The 26,628-nt window shown below is 33.6% G+C and overlaps 1 protein-coding gene across 3 annotated transcripts in view; it reads right to left on the reverse strand.

Moving 5' to 3' along the window:
- LOC115215415 (histone demethylase UTY-like) overlaps positions 1-26,628 on the reverse strand; it is a 164,259-nt gene that overhangs the window by 19,313 nt on the left and 118,318 nt on the right. For all 3 annotated transcript variants that reach the window (XM_029784586.2, XM_029784578.2, XM_029784592.2), the window contains 14 exons: positions 25,145-25,317; positions 24,394-24,478; positions 21,844-21,940; positions 17,958-18,119; positions 13,564-14,101; positions 11,057-11,169; positions 9,963-10,062; positions 8,571-8,641; positions 7,995-8,126; positions 4,948-5,021; positions 3,938-4,040; positions 2,751-2,850; positions 814-928; positions 411-555 (listed from right to left, as the gene is read on the reverse strand). In XM_029784586.2, coding sequence (XP_029640446.1) covers positions 411-555; positions 814-928; positions 2,751-2,850; positions 3,938-4,040; positions 4,948-5,021; positions 7,995-8,126; positions 8,571-8,641; positions 9,963-10,062; positions 11,057-11,169; positions 13,564-14,101; positions 17,958-18,119; positions 21,844-21,940; positions 24,394-24,478; positions 25,145-25,317 — 2,008 coding nt within the window. The remainder of the gene's footprint in view (positions 1-410; positions 556-813; positions 929-2,750; positions 2,851-3,937; positions 4,041-4,947; positions 5,022-7,994; positions 8,127-8,570; positions 8,642-9,962; positions 10,063-11,056; positions 11,170-13,563; positions 14,102-17,957; positions 18,120-21,843; positions 21,941-24,393; positions 24,479-25,144; positions 25,318-26,628) is intronic.

The following is a 26,628-nucleotide window of genomic DNA, read 5'->3' on the forward strand; positions in this document are numbered from 1 at the left end:
CATCTTACCTCTTGTATGCAGCATACATCAACCTGTCTTCTCTCCAGCATCTCTATATAAGCTCCTGTCTATTTGGAATGACAGACCAGTTGTTCAATCAAGTGGACGACCTACGCATTAGTTTAACGTACAAATTGGGTGTGTATTACAAAGAGATGCATGTCCTCTATTCGACATGACTGTGTGACAGGGTTTGGCCTCTGATTTACAGGTACAATCCACCCAACAGGCTTCTAAACAGTTTCGATCTACCCCAATAGCTTTTGTTGTGAGTGACTCACAACAAAAGCTATGATAAAGATGCCACTTTCATAACCCAAGTTACCAGGTGGAAGCACCTGTACATTTTCAAAAAGGGTTTTAGTTCAAAGATGAAAGATTAAAATTACATACAAGTTAATGATACTTACAATAGCCTGAACCCAGTGAACAGTACCAGCATTAACCCAAACAAGATCACCAGGCTTTTGAATGAAACGATAAACAGGAACATTGGCTTCATATAATTCTTCAAGAACAGGCCACCAAGAGCCCCAAAGATAATTCACATTATTTCTATAATAAAAATGATAAAGAGTATAAAAAAAGTGACAGTGTACATATACACTATATAGAATTGAAGCTTCTCTTAAAGAAGACTGAAACATCAAATATTACACTTCAAATTTTTAATGTATTTAAGCTGAACAGATATTTCTTGATATGTCTCAATTAACTATTGTAGTTAAGTGCAGTGACTGCTGAATATTAAGTAAAATGATTTTAATTTTCTTTGAATAATTCTGAAAAATATTAGAAGCAGTACCAACTTACTTTTCACACAAAGCATTGATAACTCCCCAATATTCATCTGGAACAGCAAACCATTCACAATCACCAGGTCCAATGTTAATGTTAACTGAACAAAAATTATTATTTTCTTGATGACCTTAGAAAAATAAGAAAAAAATTCAAAATATTAAGTAAAATATAAAAATAAAGTGAATTAAACATTTACTTGCAGATGTTCAATACTATATCAATGACTGTGGATTTGAAAATCAACCTGATTTTTGCTTTCTCATTCTGGGCCTCAATAGACAAAGAAACTACACATTCTTCATGAAATTAATCTCTTCACTTCTAGCACAAAAAGACTGAGCTGATAGATTGACCCCTGTTAGTTTATAAGAGTTAAGTTTTTAATCATATGAATATTAAAAAGAATACATTAAGTTATCATTCATACAATGTTAAGAAGAAAAAAAGACATCAAAAAATCTTTCAATTTGACAACTGGATAATATAGAATTAAAAACACAAATTTGTATACAATTACCATGCTGACACCATGCCCATACTTGAGCCATACCCATGCTGCTACCATGTAAAAAGCATTTGTGCTAGTGCTACATAGCAACCAGTACATTCTGTAAGGTGGTTGGCATTAAGAAGGGCATCCAGCTGTAGATACAATGTTGAAACAGACTATTGGAGCCTAGTGCAGCTCTCTAGCTAGCCAGCTCCTGTCAAACCATCCAACCCATGCCAGCATGGAAAATGGATGTTAGATGATGATGATAATGAATGCATATACTATGCTAAAAATAGAATATTCAACATCTGTTGACGACAAGAATGTATTGCTTTTTAAATGTAGCTTCTTTTAGTTACTGCCTTCTTCCACTCTCTCTCTCTCTCTTTCTAAATGTACTTCTCTCACACAAATTAACTTCTTACTTCCTTCTTTCCCTCTCACCCTATGTGCCTATTATTCTGATAGTTTTAAAAAGGTACAAACTCTCTTACTTTTATGTAACAAACCATCAGATAGTCTAAGAGAATAATTACTCACTTTGAATGTAAGCGACTAATACAGGGCAAATAGGGAACTCTTTCAATGCTATAAGGCAACCCCCTTTAGTCTTCATATCACTATAAAGCACCATAAGTCTCTAGTATAGAAATTAAACCCAACATGGCAGCCAGTTTAATATCATTATTTTTTCTGTTATTTCCTTTTGCAGAGTTTGCTCTGCTGTAAGCATTGAAACCAAACCATTGATTTGAAGGTAGTAGACTCTAAACATACTGCTTCTGACCACATTTTTCATAGATTAGTGTAACTCACTGTCAGAGAGTACAAAAGAAAAAAAAAAGTTTTCCAGTTGATAGTATAGAGGCCTAGTGTTGTGTACAGAAAGCTCCCAATCAGCTGCAACATAATTTCATACCTTTCACTTCACAAGATTTTTATTTGTTGCCTTTTTTCAGGAAGGTAACCTCTCCAAGTCTTGCACTTGAGAACTTCACAAAAAGTACAAGTGTTACTCTTGACATCAGAAAAAAACCTTTGTGAGCCTTGGACATTAGTACCTGTTAATTGTCCACATTATTTTTTTTTTTTGCTTGTATTAAAGTTTCCAGTTATGCAGATAGGAAAACTGCTCTTCACATCAATTTCCTCCCTCCCTTAAGAAAAAAAAATCTATAATAATTACTCCTTAAGGATTAAAGGCAAAATCACCCTTAATGGAATTGGAACTTTTGTACATAAAAGAACTCAGCTAAATACAACAAAGGCACTTTGAATGCATTTTACTGACTTAGCCATTTATTTGCCTTAAAAGCAAAGATATGATAGAATACAACTGATTCAGTAGTCAAAAAATATAAAGCATCAAGAAAACATTACCTGATAAAAGAAGGACTTAAGTTGCTAAAATACTGATGAAAGGTTTCATTAATAGGACAATAATTATGAAGCTTACCTGGTGTCCGAGAACCTGGTACTTTCATGTAAAGTTGTACAGTGTTCATTCCTAGGATAATGTGACCAACGTGACTCAATAGATTAGCTGCAGACACAACCTACAATCCAAGAATTCAAATAATTGAGAAAATTTAAATAAATGTTGAAGTACTTTTAGATCTACTTGTAATGATTTTACTGATACATGAAAGTATACAAGTATATAATAAGGAAATATCCCATAATTCTAGGAACACCCTGCCAAGAAAAGATATATACAAGCTTGTGGGGCAGTTTGAGCTCAATACTGCAAGGTGGAAAAACAGCTACCTTAATGAAGACAATGGAGGCAAACTGTACACTTCCCATAACAGCTATTTTATTAAAGTGACAGGATGCAAACTAATAATTGCCTGCCAATAATACATTTACTATGTGTAAATCTGTGGAAGTGATGTGTATATATTTATATATATATTATCAATATTTTAATGTCCTTTTTACCATACAAGATATATTGGACAGGTAATGTGTACAGCTAACTTGATCTTTTGTCATCTCTTCCATCAAACACAATATTTTGAGATCTGATTGCACAACTTTTCACTTCTTTTCCTACAAAAGCGCATTTCTTAAATACAGCATTCATCTTTATTCACTTCCCATGTTCATTCTAATTCACTGGCTCTCACTGGCTGATGCATTTGGTGTTTAGCCATCTCCTCACTTCACTTCAGCCTCTTATGCATGTTGGATTTGAAATGTAATAAAAAGAGACATCATTGAATACCACAAAATATTGACTATGCTATGAAACATTTCCAATGGATCATTCTTGTCTCACATCAGCCACTACAGATCTTTTTTTCACTCCTTACACTACTTTGTATGAGGAAGACCATTATTTGCTAAAAGAAGCAACACCTCCACAAATATCTTTCACTTCTTCCTACAGGCAACTATGGTTTCACTACATCAACTTGTGAAGTAATTAGATAATCTAGACTATCAATTATATTTTATTAGTCATCTGAACTTCATGAATACTTCTGTAGCTAAATACACTAGTAAATCTTATTACATCTGAAATCTGGCTATGCATCTCATAGTTTGAAAGGATATTTTTTCTGGAATGTAAAATATGTATGTGTGTGTGTTCACATGCATGTATACATCTTGTTATAAAGTTCTATTACAATTACATACCCTAGTAAATACAGGTAACTTTGTAAGTTCATGTAACTGTTGCCGCCACTTCTTTTCATCAGATAAGTCAACATTTGTACCAAATTTTATGAGTTTCACTTTTCTGTTAATGTGGGAGAAAAAAAAGAAGAAAAATTTTAAATTTTACAATTAAAAAAAAACAAGCAACTTATTTTATTTCATATTTGTCATTTCCTCTGAAGCCATATGAAGGAAATCAAAACAAGTAAAAGAATTTTTTAAAATTAGATTTTCATAGTTATAGCAAATTCATCCATTCTGTCAATTTGCAGATAAGGTACAGCTTAACACTATTGTAGTGGAGATGAGATTCTTAAATATGAAGAAGGAAGCTTACAACCTTCTATGACAGCCAACAAGAAACTGAGGGCCATTTTCAAAGCAGGCACATGCAAAACAACTCGCAAAACTGAAGACCTAAAAGTCGGTCATTCAATAGCCATCCAACATTTACAAACTAGAAAGGTAGACAGGCAGACTAGCTTATCAAATGGATGCCACACAACAATTACTGCTATGAAGTCTGCTCTGTAGTTCCTTTAAATAAAAAATGAAACTAAAAAGAATCTTGTTTTTAAAAAAATATTGTAACATGGGGAAAAAAAAAAAAAAGGATTTGACCCGGGAGAAGCATCAAAAACTTTCTCAAACAGAAGGTGCATTAAATAAAGATCGCTGTTTGATGGTCAGTAAGCGAATTCTTCACTACTATTTCTTAAATGCTAATGAAAACATCATAGCAGAGAAGTATTACAAGAAAATTGATGACTTTTTATAAAAAAAGGTTTTCAATAATCAAGCAGTAGTTCAAAATGCTTTTGAAGAATCAATTGGTTCCAGAATTCTATGCTACAGGGATAAATAGACTCCTTTCTTGTCGGCAAAAATATGTAGAGTCTAATGGTTATTGTTTTTGCACTTATTAGGCAGTAAGTAGATATTTAAAAAGTTATAAAATATTGACAAGAGATAATAAAAATTTCACTTACGGTTTTGAAGATGAGGATGAATTTGAATCACTGTCTGTTTCCCGGTAGTTACCCCTTACTTTATCCTGCTCTTCCTGGAAACAGAAGGGATAATCAATTTTTTTTTTTTTTGGTTTGTATGATCAAGTTAATTTCTTAGCTAGTATATTGCCTTACTAAAAATTATAAAATAGAAGTCAGAAAATCTACACCAGAAAATCTTATAAAAAGTTTTTCATACAATCTTAATTGTTAACCATTGCACTATAAAATAATTTGTATCTGAAAAAAAAAATTAACAATGTCATTCTTTCTATATTTACAATATTTTCGGGTTGTTTTTACATTTGTTTCTCTATGTTTGTATGGATCTAATATTATTGAGGCATTGTTTTACAACACTTCTGTTACCAACCATTAGTCATTTACAAGTAAGTCATCTCTTACTCCACATATTGAAAATGCAAAGCCAGCAGGTGATTTGTTGACAGGGGGAGATAACAACGACATCACTGCTTGTAGCTGAGTAATTCTCAGAGAAGCACAAAGGTAAACAGACAAGCACACAGTCATTTACATGAGACTCGTTTAATTACCATGTTCCAAATCAACTCACAAGGTATTGGTTGGCCCAAGGCTGTATGAGAAAAGACTTGCCCAAGGTGCTGCACAAAGGGAAATGAATCCAAAATCATCACAAAGATAAAATAAATACCCCCTCTACAACTCATTATAACTATTGCACAACAAACTTATAAACATTCTTTGACCTACCCACTTATTAATTTATAATCATTTTAATAGACTCTAATGACATAAACAAAAGTCTTCCACTGCTTATAAAAGGATCAAATGCCACTGTTTCCCAAATAAAATAAAATCCAATTTGCAGCACACAGTTTAGCCAGACAACATAGATATGTAGTACATACATTCAAGAACAAAAATTATTGAAGAATCCAAACTGCATACTTAACAAAATAACATAAAATTTATCTCAATTATGCAGCAGAAATAACCAACCAAACAAACAAAAACAACAACAACTAAGAACAACTTAAAATACAACACTTACAACCATACTACTACTGGCATCAACACAGCTTTCAACTTTATTCTCCACTTTTCATTTATAGTTTTTACTCTAACAAGCTTCAACCCAAACTATTCCTACAATTATAGTCACTCCTATCTCTAACACTCAGACAGGTCTATAATCCTAAGAATATTAACCCTTGTACTTAATTCAGTAAAACACAATACATGAAAATACCAGCAGCACCAATAATTTCATTTGTTTAAACAACCTAGGCTCTTCCCTATGGCCACCACCAGAACTTGCAGGCATAGATAATAACAGATTGAACCAGGAGAAAATGTAACATGCTGAGGCTGCTGCACTATGCCCCATACTATAAACATCTGCATGTCAGAATGTAACTTATTGCCTTCATCTAAGTAGAGGAATAAGGGTCACTGGATCTGTCTAGTAAACTGTCTGCTTAATCAAATCTGGAGTAGGCCTATACAGCTTGTATTCAAACTGAAAAATATCATGTAAAGACTACAATTCCATCCTTAATTCCATCTTTTCCAGCCTTGCAACTCTATATTTCAGAACACTTAGGTATATCAGTATTCAACATAACCAAACAATGCATGAAAATGTGAGTGTAATGTGGACTTAAATTACACTGTTGAGTCACAGAGTTTCCTTTTTTTTACTTTTATAAAAAGATTATATTTTTAATAATGTAGTTTATCTAAGAGCACTATGTGTTGTCAATATTGCATTTCAAAATTAGATTATCATCATCATCATTTAACGTCTGTTGTCCATACTGGCATGGGTTGGACTGTTTGACTGGGGTGGCACCAGACTCCAGTCTGATTTTGCATGGTTTTCTATGGATGGGTGTCTTTCTTAATGCCAACCACTCCAAGAGTATAATGGGTGCTTTTATGTGCCACCAGCACAGGTGCCATTTGCATGACACTAGGGTGCATTTACATGCCACTAGCATGGGTGCCAATTTGAGTAACACCAGTATCTTCAACAACTGCGATTTTGCTTGGCTTGATGGGTCTTCTTCTCAAGCACAACATAATGCCAAAGACCTTGGTCATTGCCTCTGTGAAGCCCAACACTTGAAAGGAACTCAGTCACTTTGCCTCTGTGAGTCCCAACACTTGAAAGGAACTTGGCCACTTTGCCTCCATGAGGCCCAATATTCAAAAGATGTTCTTTACATGCCACCAGCACAGGTGCACTTGGCTTGACGTGTCTTCTCAAGCATAGCATATCACCAAAGGTCTCTGTCACCAGTCACTGTCTCTATGAGGCTCAGTTTGAAAATCATGCTTCACCACCTCATCCTATGTCTTTCTGGGTATACCTCTACCACAGGCTCCTTCACAGTTAGAGATCTTTATACAGCTTCCCTGTCCATACCTGCACAGTCGTCTCTTGCACACCACATATGATTCCTTTTATGCCTAACTTTTCTCTCAAGATGCTTACACTGTCTAACATACACACTGACATTGTACCTCCAGTGACGCATACTGGCTTCATTTCTTCAAAGCCTATGCATGTCTTCAGCTATCATAGCCCATGTTTTACTGCCATACAGCGTAGCTGTTTGCACACAGGCATCAAACAATCTGCCTTTCACTCTGAGAAAGAGGCCCTTCGTTGCCAGCAGGCATAACTCTTTGAATTTTGCCCAGCCTAAACTTATTCTCACAGCTATGCTCTCGGGGCACCCCCTCCACTACTAACTTGGTCACCTAGATAACATAAGCTATCAACTACCTCTAGCTTGTCCCACTGGCAGTTGATGGAGTTTACTTTCTGTGCATTTTCAGCATTTATTGTACCTGTGCACCTTTCACATACAAAAGTTAGTTTCTCTGTTAACCTTCCTCTGATGTTGCTGCACCTTTTATGTGTCCAAAGCTTACACTGAATGCATCTTATGGAGTTTCTACCTACACCTTTTCTACAGATTGAGCAGGGCCATCTATCTGAAGGGATTTGTGATTTGTCTATGTAAAATAAATCTTACCTTTAAGGATTCCTGGAATGATGAGGCCTGATATTGTGCATATTTAGCTACACAAGTATGGCCCCGACTACTTTCACAATACCAAAGGTTGTTTCCATACTGATCTTTGTTTTCATCAGGAGGTTGTTGACGCTAAGAGAAAATATAAGAGAAAAATGGAAAATTTAAAACAAAAAAGTTGAAAATGTATATTGTAATGTGGAAAATATTAACGCACTTTTGCACACTTATAATTTATTGTTGAACATAATATTTTGGAATAAAATATTTCATACTTAAAACAGGCCTTTCTACTATTCACTTTTTCATTAGCCTTTGCTAGATTTGTGGAGCAAAATATTTTATAACAAGATATCTTCCTTAAAACTAATAATTTAACAATGACATAAATGTGATACTCATTTTTAGTGATCTGTAATAAAATATTAATTTCCTAAGTACAAAATATGAAGTCAATGGAAGTCTATATACAGTTTCCTTTACTTTATATTCATAAGAAAAGCAGCTGTAACATATGATAAACTTGTCAAATTAAGATTACCTGGAAGGAAAAGAAAGAAAGAAGAAATCTCTTACTTGTGTTCGTACTTCAACACGATGGTCAGCATTAGCTTCAACTAAAGATTTTGTAGAAAATAAACCGAGATCTAAAATAAAAGAAATATAAATCCTTAGTTTTTCTATTCATTATTACAGCAAAGTTAATTTTATCTTTATTTTTTTAAATGACTTCATATGCTTGTCATGAAGTTCCATATTTGCTAAGCGATCTAATGGATAAGGAAGATTAAATAATTTTGAAGTACTGATTTTTGCAGAAAAATGACAAAAATGAGGTTCTATTCAAAACACTATTGTGTCAGTATTATTAATAATCCAAACAAAAAAAAAGTGGGCCATAAGAAAAGAGTCAAATTTCATTTATTACCAGTAAAATGTTTGACTACTTGGGAATGAAGAATGTGATGTATCTATTTTCTAACTGAAGCTTTTAATGACTATACATATTCTTTATGTGACTAAATTTAACAGAAAAATGAACTATTTAAATGATCAGTTCAGCTCAAGTTAAATATTCTATTAATTTAGTCATTGCAGTCTAATTACAAATAAAATGAAAATAAGCTAGTGCGATAAACAAAGAATTTTCATAATGCAAGTGACATCTAAACTTGACAGTTTTCAGAAGATGCTACAAATGTCTCTGTGCTCACATCCACACAAAATTAATCAAGAGATATTTCTACTGCAAAGACTGACATTGATAACAGAGTTCACCAACCCACACTTGAGGCTTTAATTATACTCTGAAATACCAAGATACTCTAGCTAATATCAGAACAATTTAAGCCCTTGCATATTATATTTTTGCAACCATTTCCTGGGTAGTAGCAAAGATGGTGTGGATAGCTTGTAGCCAGGTCACCGCAAACAAATAAATGTTACATCTAAGAATACAATAATCATATTAATTTTTGCTCATATAAAATTCAGAAAGTTTCAGAACTCAAACAAAAATTGAACGAAAAAATTAGAATTATAGTAAGCCTAAATAATGTTATCAGAACCTGCTTCTGTGTTATTTAATCCTTATTTTTACTTTATGCATTGCCTAATCCCTTTTCATATATTTTTTAAAAAGAGATATGGATGATCATATTTCCTTATTTATGGCTACACTTTTCATAATGCCAATAAATGTTAGCTAAATTAAATTCATCTAGGACAAACTGAGGAGAACAATGTAAGGAAGTGCTATAATATTCTTACAAATATTTTAAGTATCTGAAGTCACTTAAAGCGTTAGTTTAATAAAGCTTAAACCAACATTAAATTATATTTAATAATTGTTATACCTTAAGTAATAATTCTTTTACAATACATTAACCTCTAATTATCATTACATTTACCTCAATTAAGATTGTTATAATAAAACCATGTCAAAATAATCAGAATAATTTGACTTACCTAATTTCAAAGCTCCTGCTAAACCACGGATCACCACGACAGGTTGCGTATAACAATATTGCTGTAACTCTGGAGAGAATGCATCACGCTTACTTTCCAACTATAATAGACAAATAATATAAGGCTAATGATGCTTTGAATGAAACAAAACCATTAATAAAAGAAGATAGAATACCTTTCCTTAAATGTAGTATATGTTTCATGTAAACATTTTCTAATGGATAGTTATGCTAAACTGAACCAAGTGAGTACTGAGAGAATTTAAAATATAGAAATTGCAATGTGAGTAATAAAAAGGGAAGATTTAAATAAAAGTAAAACCGAGTTTAGGAATATAATACTAAACTAGAGTATTGATCACTGATTGATAGTTGTCCCCCAAAATGTTTTAAGATTATAAAAACTAGACAACTGTTAAATATAAACAGTACCTTCATTTACTTCATAATAAACTAAATTCTGTCTGCTCTACTTTATTCTTGATGACCTTTTCCTTTTTAGCCTTCTTATTGCTTACTAAGCCAATTATACTTACTCACCTGACTTGCATCAAATAATCTTTTATGGGATAAATGCTTAGAAATGATGAAGAAAGAAAATATTTATAGTCTTAGAAAAGAGTACCAAATTGCTTAATTGTCATCACTTTTCATCAATTCAACCTAGCTTTGATACATATTCTCAGTTCTAATTCATTGCTCTTGTTTTTGTACTGGAATATCAATACTACATGTGAAGTTTTGACTGATTTTACTTTTAGATGTGTAATATACTCATTTAACTTAACACTAGTTTAAGAGTATCAGTTTAGATTTCAGAAAAAATATATTCAAGGTGAAAGCAGATTCCTTGACATTCTGAATTACTTCCATAAACAGGAAAAAAAACTTATCTAGTTTATTAATTAAAGATTTAAACACAAAACAAGTATAGAATAATTTTTCATAACAAAAAATGCTACAACTGCAACAAAATAATTGTAGCTGTTTAATTCATTAAAACTAAAAGAATAAAAATTTGGACAAAGAAAGAAAAAAGAAAATACAAATTTTAGTGAAAATTAAGTTGAAAAACAATTTAAAAAGAAGCCTTACATAAACACTTGGTGTTGGAGGGTTAAGAGATTCTTTTGGCAGTGGTGGATATGGTGGGGATGCAGGTCGGGGTGGTCGTTCATCAAGAAAATAAGATGTGATACCATTTCTACCTATAAATGGAATTTTTAAAAATAAAGCAAACATTAATATTCATCAATTGCAGCTACATGCAATTTGACTTTGAAAAGATGTATTTACTAGGGTGTGTTATCTTGTATATGGCAACAGCTATTTGAAGGTTATTGATATTACAAAAATAGTAAAAGAGATTACTGGTTTGTCAGCAATTGCTATTTGAAACTTGAAAATATGGGTGTTATGGACAATATTTTAATAAATAAATAGAATATGAAATTACACAGAACAGAGGTAAACAACTTTATAAACCCCAAAATCAGATTTCCATGTTTGAAATTAGGAGTTTATATTAGTGTTTGCTTCAAAACGAAAAAAGCTTAGTAATTTGTTTGTCTGCTGCATTTAATTTTGTAATATTTTGGTAAGAATAGAATTTTTACTGTTTGAAAAACAAAGTTTCTCAAATTTTAGAAGTATTGATTTTATGTATTGGGTCATCCCATAAATAATACAGTGTTCTCAATTGCATGGACTAGAAGGCGGGGGGGGGGGGAACAGGATAAACCACCTACATCAACTTGCTATAAAAGCAGGTGGTAATTTTACCTTGTTCTTATTCTTAGTACAAGTTTTGAAGAGTGCTGTTCTTAACAGTTATTTTTTCAAAACTATAATGGAATTGATAAAGGAGCATATTTTGCTTTACGAGTTCAATAAAGGTAACAACGCAATGGAAAGTGAGGAATTGGACAATAAGTATAAGCTAGTGTCAATGGTGGTTCCTTGAAAAGAGATTTTCATTTAATTCCTAAACCTTAGAGCATGTTCATGATAAAGTCGAGACTAAGTAGGCTAGTATGTTAGTAGAACAATTCTGTGATCAACCTTCTCAGTATTAAAGGCTATTCAGCTGTCTGTCTGGAATGCTGCACATGTTCTAATCACAAGAATATCAGCTAACAAGTCATACACCTTATACAAAATGAATCTGTCTATAATGTCCTAGATATTTACAACAGTGTTTTCTCTCAGGCTATTACCAAACCACTATTACTACGGCTGAAATCTTTTCTGAACTCATTTTAAGTAACACTTTCTTAAATATATTTGTCACACTTTCTTCCCAATTTATGTCTCAATTCTTAGACTTCACACAAAGCACTTTATCCTGTCGTTTTACTCCTACCTACTAAAGAGCCCATACTTCCATCTTAGATAAAAATCAATGTGCTTTGTGAGACAAATGCAAAAAGAATGAAACAGAGATACTAGGAAACTCATATAATGTTGGCATAAACAAGTGCACAAAACAGAGGGGGCATTATGAAAGCTAATAAAAGTTGCCTACATTAACATACTATGTGTAATAATGCTACAGGTAATCAAAGATTAGAAACTTAGTAAGCTCTGACAGATATTTTATTAGTAGGAAACAAATTACATTTGTAGTATATTTTCTAAGCACCATCCATTCGTGTCCGTTGCCAGCCTTGCCTGGCCCCCGTACTGGTGACACGTAAATGCACCATTCGTTCGTGGTCGTTTGCCAGCTCTGTCTGGCCCCGTGTCGGTGGCACGTAAAAGCACCATCCGTTCATGTCCGTTGCCAGCTTCTCGCCTGGCCTCGTGCCGGTGACACGTAAAAGCACCATCCGTTCGTGGCCGTTTGCAGGTGGCACATAAAAAGCACCCACTACACTCACGGAGTGGTTGGCGTTAGGAAGGGCATCCAGCTGTAGAAACACTGCCAGATCTGACTGGGCCTGACGAAGCCTTCCAGCTTCACAGACCCCAGTTGAACCGTCCAACCCATGCTAGCATGGAAAGCGGATGCTAAATGATGATGATGATGATGATAAAGTCCATTTTTTACAGGTACCCAAAGGATTTATTCTATAAATAACAAGATAAGATGTTCATCTATCAGACATTTGATGTATGAAAATAAAATCTAAGTCATGAAAGCAGAGATCTGATAGGACCAACAATAGAATAAGATGAGTACAGTATGTAAATGTGCAAAATAAGTGTCATAAATAATAAAAACAGAAAAATAAGTAAACCAATGATGTTTGAATTGAAAAAAATCAGGCTTTTGGATGTGAAGTTTTTCAGATAAATTGCTTAGAAATTTGCATTACTGTAGACTTCAAAAACCACACCAACATAGTAAAGAGATATTGCACACATAATAATAACAACTAAAAATATATCTCCATAAATATTCAATATTGTCTTAATATACAGATTTGAAAAGCAAAATATACTAAAAGTCAAATGATACAACAAAAATATTTAAATAGTGTCATAAATAAAATTTCGACTTTATACTGAATAAACTCTATCATTCAATATACTGCAATTTTAATTATCATCATCATCATCTTTTATTTTAAATATTTAAAGCAAATAACTGATTTACTTACCTAAACCCTTACATGCTTCAAGGACCTCTCGTGCAGACATGTGTATTGATAAATTTAAGGCAGATTTAGGGGGGTTTAGATATCGGCACAGCAGTCTTGACTCAACCTTTGTATTAAGAGCTACAACAGGTTCACTTTTGGGAGTGTTTTCATGTGTCATTTTATCACTATTCTGTGACATACCTGCCAAGCTTGGCTTTTTAGTCTTGCCTTGCATATGAAGAACCTGAGATCTGGAATGTGGCTGACTGGATGAGTTATTGGAGGAAATGGCAGTGTTTCCAATAACAGCTGAAGCAGTTGTTGTGGCTCCACTTACAGAGGTAATATTTACATTGTTGCTTGGCTGTGTAGTTTGGGAATTATCTGTAGTTCTTTTCTTCTCATATTTCTGGTTGCTTCCCCCTTGTGAGATGTGTGAAAATAAGTCATCACTAACTCGGTTTTGTAGTAATGTATTCAGCTCCTCATCAGTAACATTTCTTGTCAACGCCACACTGTCTTTTGCTGCTGCTGCTGCTACTACTGAATCTGAGATCTGTTGAGATGAAGATGAAATAGTGTTATACATTAACATCATATATATAGTTTTCTATAATACAAACAATTTGTTATGTCAGAGATGATAACATTACTGAACCATGTTTGGAAATGTTACCCTGATTGGTTATTGGCGCTGATGACATTAATGGAATATTCTGCTTTGAGGTACTGTAGAACCATCCCCCTTTGAAATGCTTTAGTTTCTTTGTGAATCTGAAGTTGTCTGTCTATTTCCATTTCTCGGGATAATGGATAATAACTTCAGCGGTTCCATTGCTAATTGTAATTGGGCATTTAAATTCATTGTTGTATCTCTAACAGAGTTTGAAGTCAGACTCACAGTAAAAGACTGTAGATCACAGACAGTAATTTTAGGAAATGATACTGGTTTCAGAGGGAAAAAAAAAATCTTCACCAGTACCAATCTAGAATGAATGAAAAGCACAAAAAAATTAACTAGGATAATTTTTGCTGTTTTGACAAAATTTGCGACAATATTAGGTAGGTGATTTTTTTCTTGAGACTGGAGAGATGTTAGTCATCATTTATTACTTGGGAATTTGCTTTAATATTGCCAAAAATACAACTATCAAGAATTTATTTAAAAATTCCAATTCCAGATAGCATTGAAATTTATGTTGTTATAGTTTCCAAGTACTCAGAAAAGAATTTGGTAGTTAAAGAGCTAGATTCTTGTCCCATGGCGTTATATGTTCAAATAAGCCAAAGGAATTAAAGTGCTTGATTCATTTTACCTACCTACCAGAGAGAGAGAGAGAGAGACATACAACACACACACCAGTTACAATAATATAAAGGGCACATCTAGCCATATAATAAAAGTGCCAAGTTTCAGGGACCCAAATGTAGACAATATATATTACAACCTCAATCACCACCATTTGTCTGTTTTACCATGCCTGCAAGGATAGATGTGTCTTCTCTAGCACTGTATGTCACCACTCACTGAAGCTCTTTGCCATCTCTTCATGGAGTTCAACCTCAAAGTCAGTCATCACAACTTCTTTTCATATTTTACTAGATGTCACTTCCACATATCCCATCCATTTTGAGTGCTTAGCCCTTCTCTATTATAATCGACTTTCTTCACACATATCACTTGCCCATACTAGCACAATCTTTACTCTTGCACACAAGCGTTCTCATATCATTTATACAGATGTTTTGAACACTAACATTATATAACCAGCAAAGCATGCTCACTTCATTTCTCTCAAGTCTTTGTAATCTTTTACACTCAAAGTCCATGACTCACTGCTTTTCAGCATCACACTTTTGGCACACACATCCTATAATCTGCTCTTCAGAGAGAGAATTACCTTGATATCAACAGAACTCTGGCTATTATGCTTTCAGAACACTTGCCTCCACTGCTAGTAAGGTCACCTAGGTAACAAAATCTACCAACTACTTCTGAGGAAGTTGAAAACTCCCCAGAAGTAGTTGATAGCTTTTGTTATCTAGGTGTTGTAGAGCCTTCAAGGTTCCTTAGTGGTTGAAAGTATCTATTTCAATACTGATTGCTTCTGTGTATCCAAAGTTTAACAATGGGTACACCTTATAGAATTTCCACCCACTTTTCTGTAGAGTATGGTTATTTCCTTTGACTTCTTTCCTGCTAATTAAAACTTTCTTTTTCCAAAGTTTACTTTGTAGACCTCTTGATTCTAGGCTTTGCTTTCTTGTCTGAAATCTCTTCTCTAGATATTCTATAACATCCACTGTTAAAACTAGGTCATCAGCATATACAAGTTACATGGAAAAACCAATTTTAAACAACTCTTTTATTGGCAATAGGATATAAACAGGAAGGGGCTGAGATCTAACTGTGATAGATACCCGTCTTCATGATAAATTCCTTGAACTCATTGCTACTTTTATTTTGCTGACTATAACTTGTGTATATAGCTTAAAGATAATCACTTATTTCCTAGTTTCCATCAACATCTTATATTCACAGTAGGACAGGAAACTGCCAAGCTTTGTTACTGTGTATATCATTTTACTTAGTTTTGGCATGGTTTTTACTGTGCCACTGGCACCAGAGAGGTTGACTGTCATTTCATAACTCTGACATAACAACAAGTATAGAGAAAGTTACAAGTGACATGTAAAGAAAATTCTTTGTCAACAAGTAGCTAAACAGTTAAACATTCAAATCACAAAATACAAATAATGCAAACTGAAAAACAGGTACTAAAATTAAAATTACTCAATGTAAAGGAAAATTTGGAAGGAGTTTCATTTAAATTTTAAATGAAAATGGCCAAATATCAGAAAACAGCTACAAGAAATTTTTTAAGAAAAATTCCTGTCAACAAGAATCAGCTGCTAGTTAAGTAAATAAACAGTTCTTACATTTGTAAACTTAGAAAAGCTCTAGGATAGTAATGAGCTCAAGTCCTATTCGATTTGACCATGTCAAAAATGTCAAGTCATCATTCAACAAATTCTGACACAGCCATGACAAAATGAACAGATACATTACGCTAAACGACGATGATGATGATGATGACATTATATATACTGTTGCATACATTCTTTATTTTCTGACTCAAGTACTTTTGTCTGTTAAATCTGCATTTAATGTGAGTTTCAACAAGAACTTTGATATTCTTTATAATTAGAGTATAGATATGTGCATGGTTACATGCCTTGTCCGTTTTTAACACACATACACTGTTTTATAACTAGTTTCTTTTTAAGCAATTATTTATCCACAAACTCGAATACACATACACAAGGTATGTATTGTTAGTTTGTGGGTTGGATGTGGTTTTTAGGCATAATATTTTCTCAATGTGCCGGTGTAAAAAACACCTGAAAGTAATTCACAGCCAGGTGTTTTTTTTAACCAAGTGCATAGAGAATATATTCTCTTATACCTAAAAACCACAGCTGGCCCATGAACTAACAATACACATACTTTGTGTATGTGTGTTCGATTTTGTTTATATATATAGGCGCAGGAGTGGCTGTGTGATCAGTAGCTTGCTTACCAACCACATGGTTCTGGGTTCATTCCCACTGCGTAGCACCTTGGGCAAATGTCTTCTACTATAGTCTTGGGCTGACCAAAGCCTTGTGAGTGGATTTGGTAGACGGAAACTGAAAGAAGCCCATCGTATGTATGAATGTATGTATGTGTGTGTCCCTGTCTGTCTGTCTGTATGTGTGTGTGTATGTTTGTGTGTGTCTCCCCAACATCATTTCACAACTGATGGTGGTGTGTTTACGTCCCCGTAACTTAGCGGTTCGGCAAAAGTGACCAATAGAATAAGTACTAGGCTTACAAAGAATAAGTCATGGGGTTGATTTGCTTGACTAAAGGTGGTGCTCCAGCATGGCCGCAGTCAAATGACTGAAACAAGTAAAAGAGTATACCTTGAGCTGCTTCTAATTCATATTTGAATCATTTATCAAAGGAAGCTAAGAATTTTGTTGACATTTTAAAGCAGCTGGTACCGGGTTACATTAAACTGATATTGATATATTCACACCTATCTAGCTGTCTAAACTCCAATCAACATGCTTCTGGCTGGGACACACAGCAGTTTTATAGCTCTCATTTCTGCTGACACACTTTTAATGACTGGTATGCCCAGGCAAAAGTGTCCAAGTCTACAAAAACTGGACTTGTGCTGCACTGTTAAAACAATTGTCAATACAAAGGTTATCAAGTTTCAAAAACTTCAGCTTCCAATCTCATGAAATGCAGTTTCTAGAATTGTAATACCTACAAAAGTATTCTATTTTGAAAGAATCCAATCTTTGATAGCGTGATACTTGAAGTTAACTTTTTATAAACAATAAATAAATTGATAATTTACCCTTTTACGGGAAGCTGGGGTAGGAGTATATTTTTTCTTCTTAGCTTGTACAGCAGATGAACTAGGATCTATGTCCATGGCAGACTCTGTTAAAAGGGTGCTCGATGCTGTAGGTGACTTTGAAACAGGGTCTGATGCTGCTGAGCAATCAGACACCTGTTGCTGTGAAGAGAACAATAAAATTCAACAAAATTCAATTATTTAGAATGAAAATAAAGAATATAATAAATAACTGGATAAAATATAATAGTTTTTAATAATTATTTTAAATTTTTGATTTGTACATTTGTGACAAAAAAATTCAAGGTTTAAAATACTAATTTTGACAAGACCAGTAATTTCAGGGGAGAGGGTAAGTTGACTACATTGAGCCCAGTACTTAACTAGTATTTACATGTTGAACCATTAATCCCTACACATTTTTTCCCTTCTTAATCCTTTCTGTCAAAGTGTGTGTGCTAGAAACATCAAATACTTTTCCATTCTTCCCAAACGTTAGACTAATACACTTGTCTTTGTCTTTCTGTAAATTTGAGCTATTTATATCATCTATCCTGAAAGGATGAAAAGTAAAGCTGACCTCAGTAGAATTTGAACCTGTAATGTAAGGATGGATGAAACACCACTAAGCATTTTGTCTGGTGTGCTAACAATTCTGTCAGTTTTTCACCTTCACCTTTCAAGATTTAAATTATTAATTACTTTTTATTAAGCATAAGGCATTTATAATTTGTAAACAGAATGGACAGAGCTGTTTGTATTGGAACCTTATATATGAATGGTTCTTATTTCATTGACCACTGAAATATGAAAGGCAAAGTTTAACCCTAGGAAGAGTGGTGTGAAACTCAAGACATTAAATCTTTTTAGTTAGAAGGGAAGGGCAGTGCCCATGACTCTTTATAGGGCTTTCAAGACTGATAGGAAGACAGAAGGAAGATATTTTCAAAGTGAAGCTCTGGCTAAAATGCTTGTAACAGAGGGGACACAACTAAAGGCGATGTTAAACCAGTCAATGGATTAACTCTACCATTCAAAGCCACATTAAGATACACTATAACATCTACTCCAGCTTTTTACTTGTGTTAATATCCTTAAAGATTCCAACTAATTAATCATGTAGATGTAACTTGATATTTGAAGAAATATAAAATTGTTTTTCCACACATAGAAATAAACATATTGCACTCTATACAAATAATAGCATATAATCATGGGTGTCATTTTCAAAGAAGCTGTAGCTTTCATGAGGTTGGCTGTCTTTAAGCAATTTTATAGATTATAATTATTGGTAACAACCAATGCCTTTCCCCCAAATAATTATAATATATGAACAGTTCTTTTATTTTCCATTTCTTGTGATGTATAAGAAACCAGCAGGAGACCTTAGGAGTAGAACTGAGCCAACTGGTAAGAAACTTTGGAGTAGATCGAGAACCAGATAGTTGGACAATATCCATAGTCTCAATTGGTCACACTTGGGAATACAGCCAGAAAGTCTAATGATGGTTGCTTCTGATAAGACCCTATAGAAGAAGTGCCAGAGGACTCTACCCCTCTTCCACTAGGAAGGGGTGGAGAAGATAGATGGATGGATTAAAATTTGACACCATTATTAAGAAAACTAATTATATACCAGTATAATCAGATTTTTTAATAATGGTTTCAAATTTTGGCATAGGGCCAGGGGTTTTGAGAGGAGGGGGAAGTCGATTACAACAACCTTAGTACTTGACTGGTACTTATTTTATTGACCCCGCAAAAAATGAAAGCAAAGACAATCTCAGTGGAATTTGAACTCAGAACATAAAGACAAAATACCAGTAAGCATTTTGCCCAGTGTACTAACAATTCTGCCAACTCACAGGTTAATTGTTTTCAATAATAAATACTGGTGGAAGTAAATAAAAGAAAAATGAAATTTAACTCTTATGGATGAGTTTGTCAATAGAAAAAATTCTGCTACAAAAGAGCAGAAAAGAAAACTGAATTCAAAATTATTAACAAATCATAATTTCTCTTTGGTAATAGTGTATATTAGTGTATGTGTGTGTGTGTAAACATTATATCTTTTTATTTTTTTGTTACACTAAATGTCACATCTTTACTTTCTATAGTGTTACATGTACATAACTAATTTACACTATGCTAATTGTCCAGAGCTCATAAAAGGGAAAATGGGCATGACAAATTATGAAATTTTATCCAATTATCCAGGTGCCAAAGAAAAAAAAAGCAAAGAAAGAATAAAGAAGGATATGGTATCTATGGAGAAATGTAAACTCATCATTCATGAAGTAAAGCTAACTGCTTTATCTTTTTGATCAGTAAAAACTACATACTTCATTAAAAAAAACATGACTTGACTTAATAATGAATTTATCTCAACAGCTACTCTGAAAAAGGCAAACTTTTTTAGTACACACTTTCTAAAACTAAATACAAATACTCCATACGTATGTGTAACATTATTATAGCATTTTATACACTAGCATTGTTAGATAAAACTGTATTATATTTGTCAATTCATATCTAAACTCTGTAGGGTTTAGATATGAAATGACATTTCATTCTACAATAAATATTAAATCCAGTGGTAATCTAGGTCACATTTGCATCAGTGTAGTAATTAACATCCAGGTAATATATAAACAAAGGCCAAAAAAGCAAAAATACAATGAACTTGAATACAAAGTTAATGTAACTGAGCTGTGGAGGAGAGAAAAGAAGGGGAAAAAAATCAACATTTTCTAGGCTGGTCCTTTAGTCAAGAGAGAAGGAAAAAGCAGGGATAGGAAAATAATGGAGGAGGAAAAACGAAGCTTGATACTGGGTGATAGATGTAACATGGTTCAATGGTAGACAGGAAGTAGTGAAGTAAGGAAGTTATTTTTAGTGACAAAGGGAGCATGGGGGGTGGAGGTAAGGGAAATAAAGTGACAGGCATGGGTGGCAATAGTAAAAGCTTTCAAAAAGGAGAAAAAAAAAAAGACTACTCCATTACTTCCTATGTGTTAGTCAAGCGTGCTACATCTTTGACCCAACATCATGTCTTATCTTATTTTCCTTTCCTTTTACTTTTCTTTTCACCTTTCTTCTATCTTGATGAAGGACCAATGTCTGACATGAGGTGCCTTTTCTTTTCTTTTCTCCACAGTGCAATTACCTTGACTTTGTACTCTTCATTGTTATTTTCTTGTCTCTCACCTGGATATTAATTAACTATATTTTGCTGTACAGTTTCTTTTACAGCTATTTTGCTTTCAATCCATTAACCTTGATCCTTTAACATTCAGATTATTCTGTCAAATGTAATGCTTATTTATTTACATTGTTTTAAATTTACTGATATCTCATAGCTTTGAAGTTTTGATGATGTAATTGAGTATTTTTAGAACGACATGGTAAGGTAAGGTAGGAAAGGCCAGGGCTGGATGGTTTGAACATAAAACAGGTAGAATATTTGAACCAGATATGCCCGGTTTAAATGCTAAAGGCTTAAACATCTGTATTTCCTATTTCATTGATATACAACAGCAGTTTACTAATTTGATTGTTTTAGCATGAATGTTTAGTTTATAATTTTCACATGTGATCAGTTGTATCTTTATAAAAGCAAAGGATATTACTCAATAATTGTAGCTAATTTTCACCCACCCTCTACACAGTTAAAGGGTGTTCCATCTTACTAAACAACAATAAATATATTTAGAATTCTTTCATAAGATACTTATCTAAATACTGTTACACAAAGGAAAAAAAGTAAACATGCAATAAATTATGAAACATGAAGGGTTCTTAGTAACATTTTTTAAATTATGGAAGAACTTTAAAAAAATGATAGGGTGTAGGGAGAAAATAAAAAAAAAAGGTATAAATTACCAACCTGCTGCTGTGCGGCAGAGTTGGCTGCTTGTCGAGAAATAAGTTCAGCTGGAATTGGTAAACTCCAAGCTTCTTCTAAACTAGGTAAGGTTTTAGGTCTGGAAAAAAAAAAAGTTAAAAATGGATTTAATATAGAGATTAATTTGAATAAAGGATATTTGGCCTCTTAACCTAAATTAGGTGTAGCAAGCCTAGTTAGCAAACAACTGATTTAAAATGCTTCAAATAGAGCTAAAAAGAAACAAAAATGTAAACTACATTAAAATACTAACACATAATTGTATTTCAAAATTAAAATATGCCTGAAAACATATTTATCTTCTATTCATTATGCAACTGTCCTAATTCACTAATGCATCTAATTCATACTATAGATAGTTTGAAAAACATTTATAAGTATTTTTGAATTATATAAGCATGAATGCAGAACTAGCTCAAACCAATCACATGTTCAAAATTGCAGACTTTTAAAAAACTATTTCTTCATAAGACATTTCCATATTTTGTTGAAGCTAATGTTACAACAATGGTTCAAATTTGTAGTGGGAAATGTAGTTGATTGAATTGACTAGATTACTACTTATTTTAGTGACCTTGCAGGAATAAAAGGTAAAATGGGAAAAGCAGAATTTTAGCTCAAAACACAGAGGGGAAGAAATTAAATATTGTAAGTCATTTAGCTGGACACTACTATTTTTGCAAAATCATTGCTTTTGGTTTTCAAATACAATCACATAAGCATAAAACAGAAGTGATATCTGCTTCGTAATAACTAAGAGTAATATTTTGTATAATAAAAGCATTTTATCTATTCAAACATTTTCAAGTCATACAAATAATAAAACTGGTTCATTCCTATTGCAACTTAGCAAAACTAAATGCCATTCAAACAGAATACAAAATAACATCAAATAAATTGCTGTCTTTGTAGTACTAACAAAAATTGACACAAATTTATATTTAAAATATGATACAGATTGTCATAAAACATATTCTACTCCTTTTACTGAAACACTTAATAGGAGCAACTAAAATAAGTTCTTCAATAAGAATCAAAGCAAGAAATAAAATTGCATTACATTGATTCATCTAAATAAAAAAGAAAAACCTGCCTAACTTTGCTATTTCTCATTTCAAACTTATTTTAGAAGTAACCTTTAAATGAATGTTGTTTTAAATATGTTTATGAAATAATCAGAAAGTTGACAAGTGACATTTAATAGGGAAAAGAATATCCAAGACATATCTTTTCAAGTATAATGATTTGAGGTAGAAAATCTAATCTGCTTCAAATCAACAAGTTCTCAAATCCAGACAACATTCCATCCAGTTTTCTCAAATATTTTTGCTTCAGAAATGTCTGCTATACTCACCAAACTCTTGGATCTACACTGACCATTGAAACACGCTACAATGTGTCCTATTGAAAGAAAAGGAAACTTCTCAAATCCTGCCAACTATCATCCTATTGCACTCACTTTCAAAATCTTTAAAGTAATGGAAACAGCCATTAGCGATGACTTCAAAGAACTTGAATTTCTCTTTCCTCACATATTGGCTACCAGGACAGTTTCTGTAAAGGTGGATCCACTGGTGACCTATTCTCCTCCATCATGCATCAGTGGGTTTTTGCTTAGGAGAAATTTGTTGAAAACCATGTGGTGATCCTTAACATCAGCAAAGCTTTCAAGCATGTCTGGCATGTGAATCTTCAGTCAAAATAACCTGCTTTTGAGCTCCACCCATCTCTTGAGATTAATTTGGTATAGAATCACTTAGACAGATTCTTACCCATCACTCTGCCTTTCTATTGTAACTATAATGGCTGCTGCTCTTTGGAGCTGGCTGGGCTCATGTCTCAATATGCAGGCATTCCAACCCACTCTTATATCCACCTACCACTCCATGCTTTGTACTGATCACTACACCTAGTTTGCCCTTCCCAGTATGCCAACCCCCTAGAATTCTTTCTCTGTTCTTATCTTTCCAACAAATGAAGATTTGCAAAGGTTCAAGAGGAATATTAATGGCATCACTACTACTTCGGTTGGAAAGCTTGTGAAGGCCATGCATATTACCTCTTCTACTAAACCCAGCATGTATAAAAACAACAACAAAAAGAAAAAATAGCTGTTTTAGACATAGAATGTGAAACAGATTAAGTTGCAGTTATAGCTGGAAGTTTCATTTTGGCATTGAATTCTGTCAAGGCCAACTGCATTTTTATTCACTGTGAGCTTACTAAGATAAGTCTTAAATGGTAGTGACTGCACAAATTGTAAAAATACCAAATGCTATTGCCTATCAGTTGTAGTTTTTTATGGTTTGGTCAAAGAAGTAGAATCAAACAGATAGAGTACAATAGCATTTGGCAACTTTATATATTGTAAGCAAATTTTCTTTTAATCTATATAGTTCTACGTCTTTACAATGTTTATGTTGTCTTGTCTCTATTTGTTTCATATAACCAGTATATTTCTGTTTCTGTGGACAATAGCAATCAAACCAAATGAATTACCAATTTAAAATATAAAAAGATAAGTTCCCCTACCTGTTTTGTAAATGTTGAAGAGGTATGCTGACAAGATGCTGTTGCAGAAACTTTATCTTAGCTGCTAGATTAGGATTTACAGAAGCTGCAATAAGAATAATAAATTCAGAAATACATTAGATGAAAACGATTTCAAATCTAATTTTATTAAAATAAGAATTTAAAGAAATAAATTAAAAAGTGAATTATAAGTACATCATCATCATCCTTTAACATCTGTTTTCCATGCTGGCATGGGTTGGACTGTTTGACCAGAGTTGGCAAGCAGAAGAGCTGCATCAGGTTCCAGTCTGTTTTGGCTTGGTTTCTACAGCTGGATACCCTTCCCAACACCAACCATTTTACAGAATGGGCTGGGTGCTTTTTACGTGGCGCTGGCATGGGTGCTTTTTACATGGCACCAGCACAAGGCTCTCGCAGGCCAATCCTCTTCAGCAGTGGGAGCGCCATCAATACTTCTGCTGTGGAGGGCAGGTCTTCTTGAGTACAGCAAGGCACCAGATACCTCAGTCCAGTAAAAGATAAAATAAAAACTCTACGTAAATACTGCAAGACCACTGAAGAGAGCACTTACAGTGATAATAAAGATAATACTACGAGACTGAGGGAAGAGAACTGGTCAATATGAGCTTTTTACACTATGAAAAATTAATCAAATGTTATAGCATGTTATTAAGTATAAAAAAAAAAAGTAAATTATTACACATAAAAATGTGTTAATAAGAATTATGTAAGTGTGATGCAAAAATACCTTTGTTATTTGTAGCATTTATATAACAAGTAAGGGCGTCTCTAGGTTGGTTGCATGTCTCATAGAGAATGCCTAGATCAGTCCATGCTGCAGTGTGAGTGCGGTCCAACTGCACTGCACAGATGTAGGCTTGCAGAGCGTCCATAGGCTGGTTCTGCTGCTGATACAGTACTCTAAAAGAGAAAGAAAAAAGAGTTTCATACCATTTATTCATAGTAACAAATAAATTTTACACACGCAACTAAATTATCAAGATAAAGCAAAATTTTCTCTATTTTTTTCTGTTTCTCTTTCTCGACTGTTAATGTTTTTCAAGTTTACATTTGAAGGAAACTAAAAATGCCTTTGAGAACATAACACTACACCTATTACCTTATATTTATTTCATCTACCAAGATGTTCATGAGCACAGAACAGGTGATCACCCAGCATGAATTTTTTGCTTCTAGTTTGTAGCTATTTCTCTTAATAAGAGTACCCATGAAAGCATGAACATTACAATTTCATTTCCTACTCATTTTAATAGAGAAAAATATACCCTATGATTCACTTTTACCAAGATAATAACTAACCCTTTAGCATTTTTTAACTGACTATATCCAGGCCAAGTATGCTACCCATTTTTATGTTCAAACTGGCCGGGTGCAGCCTTTCATGCCTATCTTACAATGTCAATCTAAAAATAAATAATAACACTCTCTCTTTTACTTGTTTCAGTCATTTGACTGCGGCCATGCTGGAGCACCGCCTTTAATCAAGCAACTCGACCCCAGGACTTATTCTTTGTAAGCCCAGTACTTATTTTATCGGTCTCTTTTGCCGAACCGCTAAGTGACGGGGACGTAAACACAACAGCATCAGTTGTCAAGCAATGCTAGGGGGACAAACACAGACACACAAACATATTCACACACACATATATATATACATATATACGACAGGCTTCTTTCAGTTTCCGTCTACCAAATCCACTCACAAGGCATTGGTCGACCCGGGGCTATAGCAGAAGACACTTGCCCAAGATGCCACGCAGTGGGACTGAACCTGGAACCATGTGGTTGGTTAGCAAGCTACTTACCACACAGCCACTCCTGCGCCTATAGAAATTCAAAACAATGTGAAGAAATATTATATCTGAATATTATGTAGTTTGATTAACACTGTATTTTAATGTGTTCTTAAATCTGACACAAAGCCATCCATTGCTAGGAGAGAGATATAGTCAACCAGAGCTCTCTATGTCTGGTACTTATTTTGTCAATCCAGCTGGCATTTGATTTCGTAACTTGGAGGAAAGAAATAAATGCTGCAAAGCATTAAATCTATAACCATTTTGTCTAGTTCACCATCCACTTTAAGAATATACTAAGTTTAACTATTAGTTTACATATGCTCAAATAAAACACTAAAAATTTCTTTATTTTTGGCAATAATTTGCTGAAAGTTGATAGTTGCTTAGATGGATGGATAAAGGTTAAGAATGA

Source organism: Octopus sinensis, linkage group LG1 (genome assembly GCF_006345805.1).
Source record: "Octopus sinensis linkage group LG1, ASM634580v1, whole genome shotgun sequence".
Classification (NCBI taxonomy): domain Eukaryota; kingdom Metazoa; phylum Mollusca; class Cephalopoda; order Octopoda; family Octopodidae; genus Octopus; species Octopus sinensis.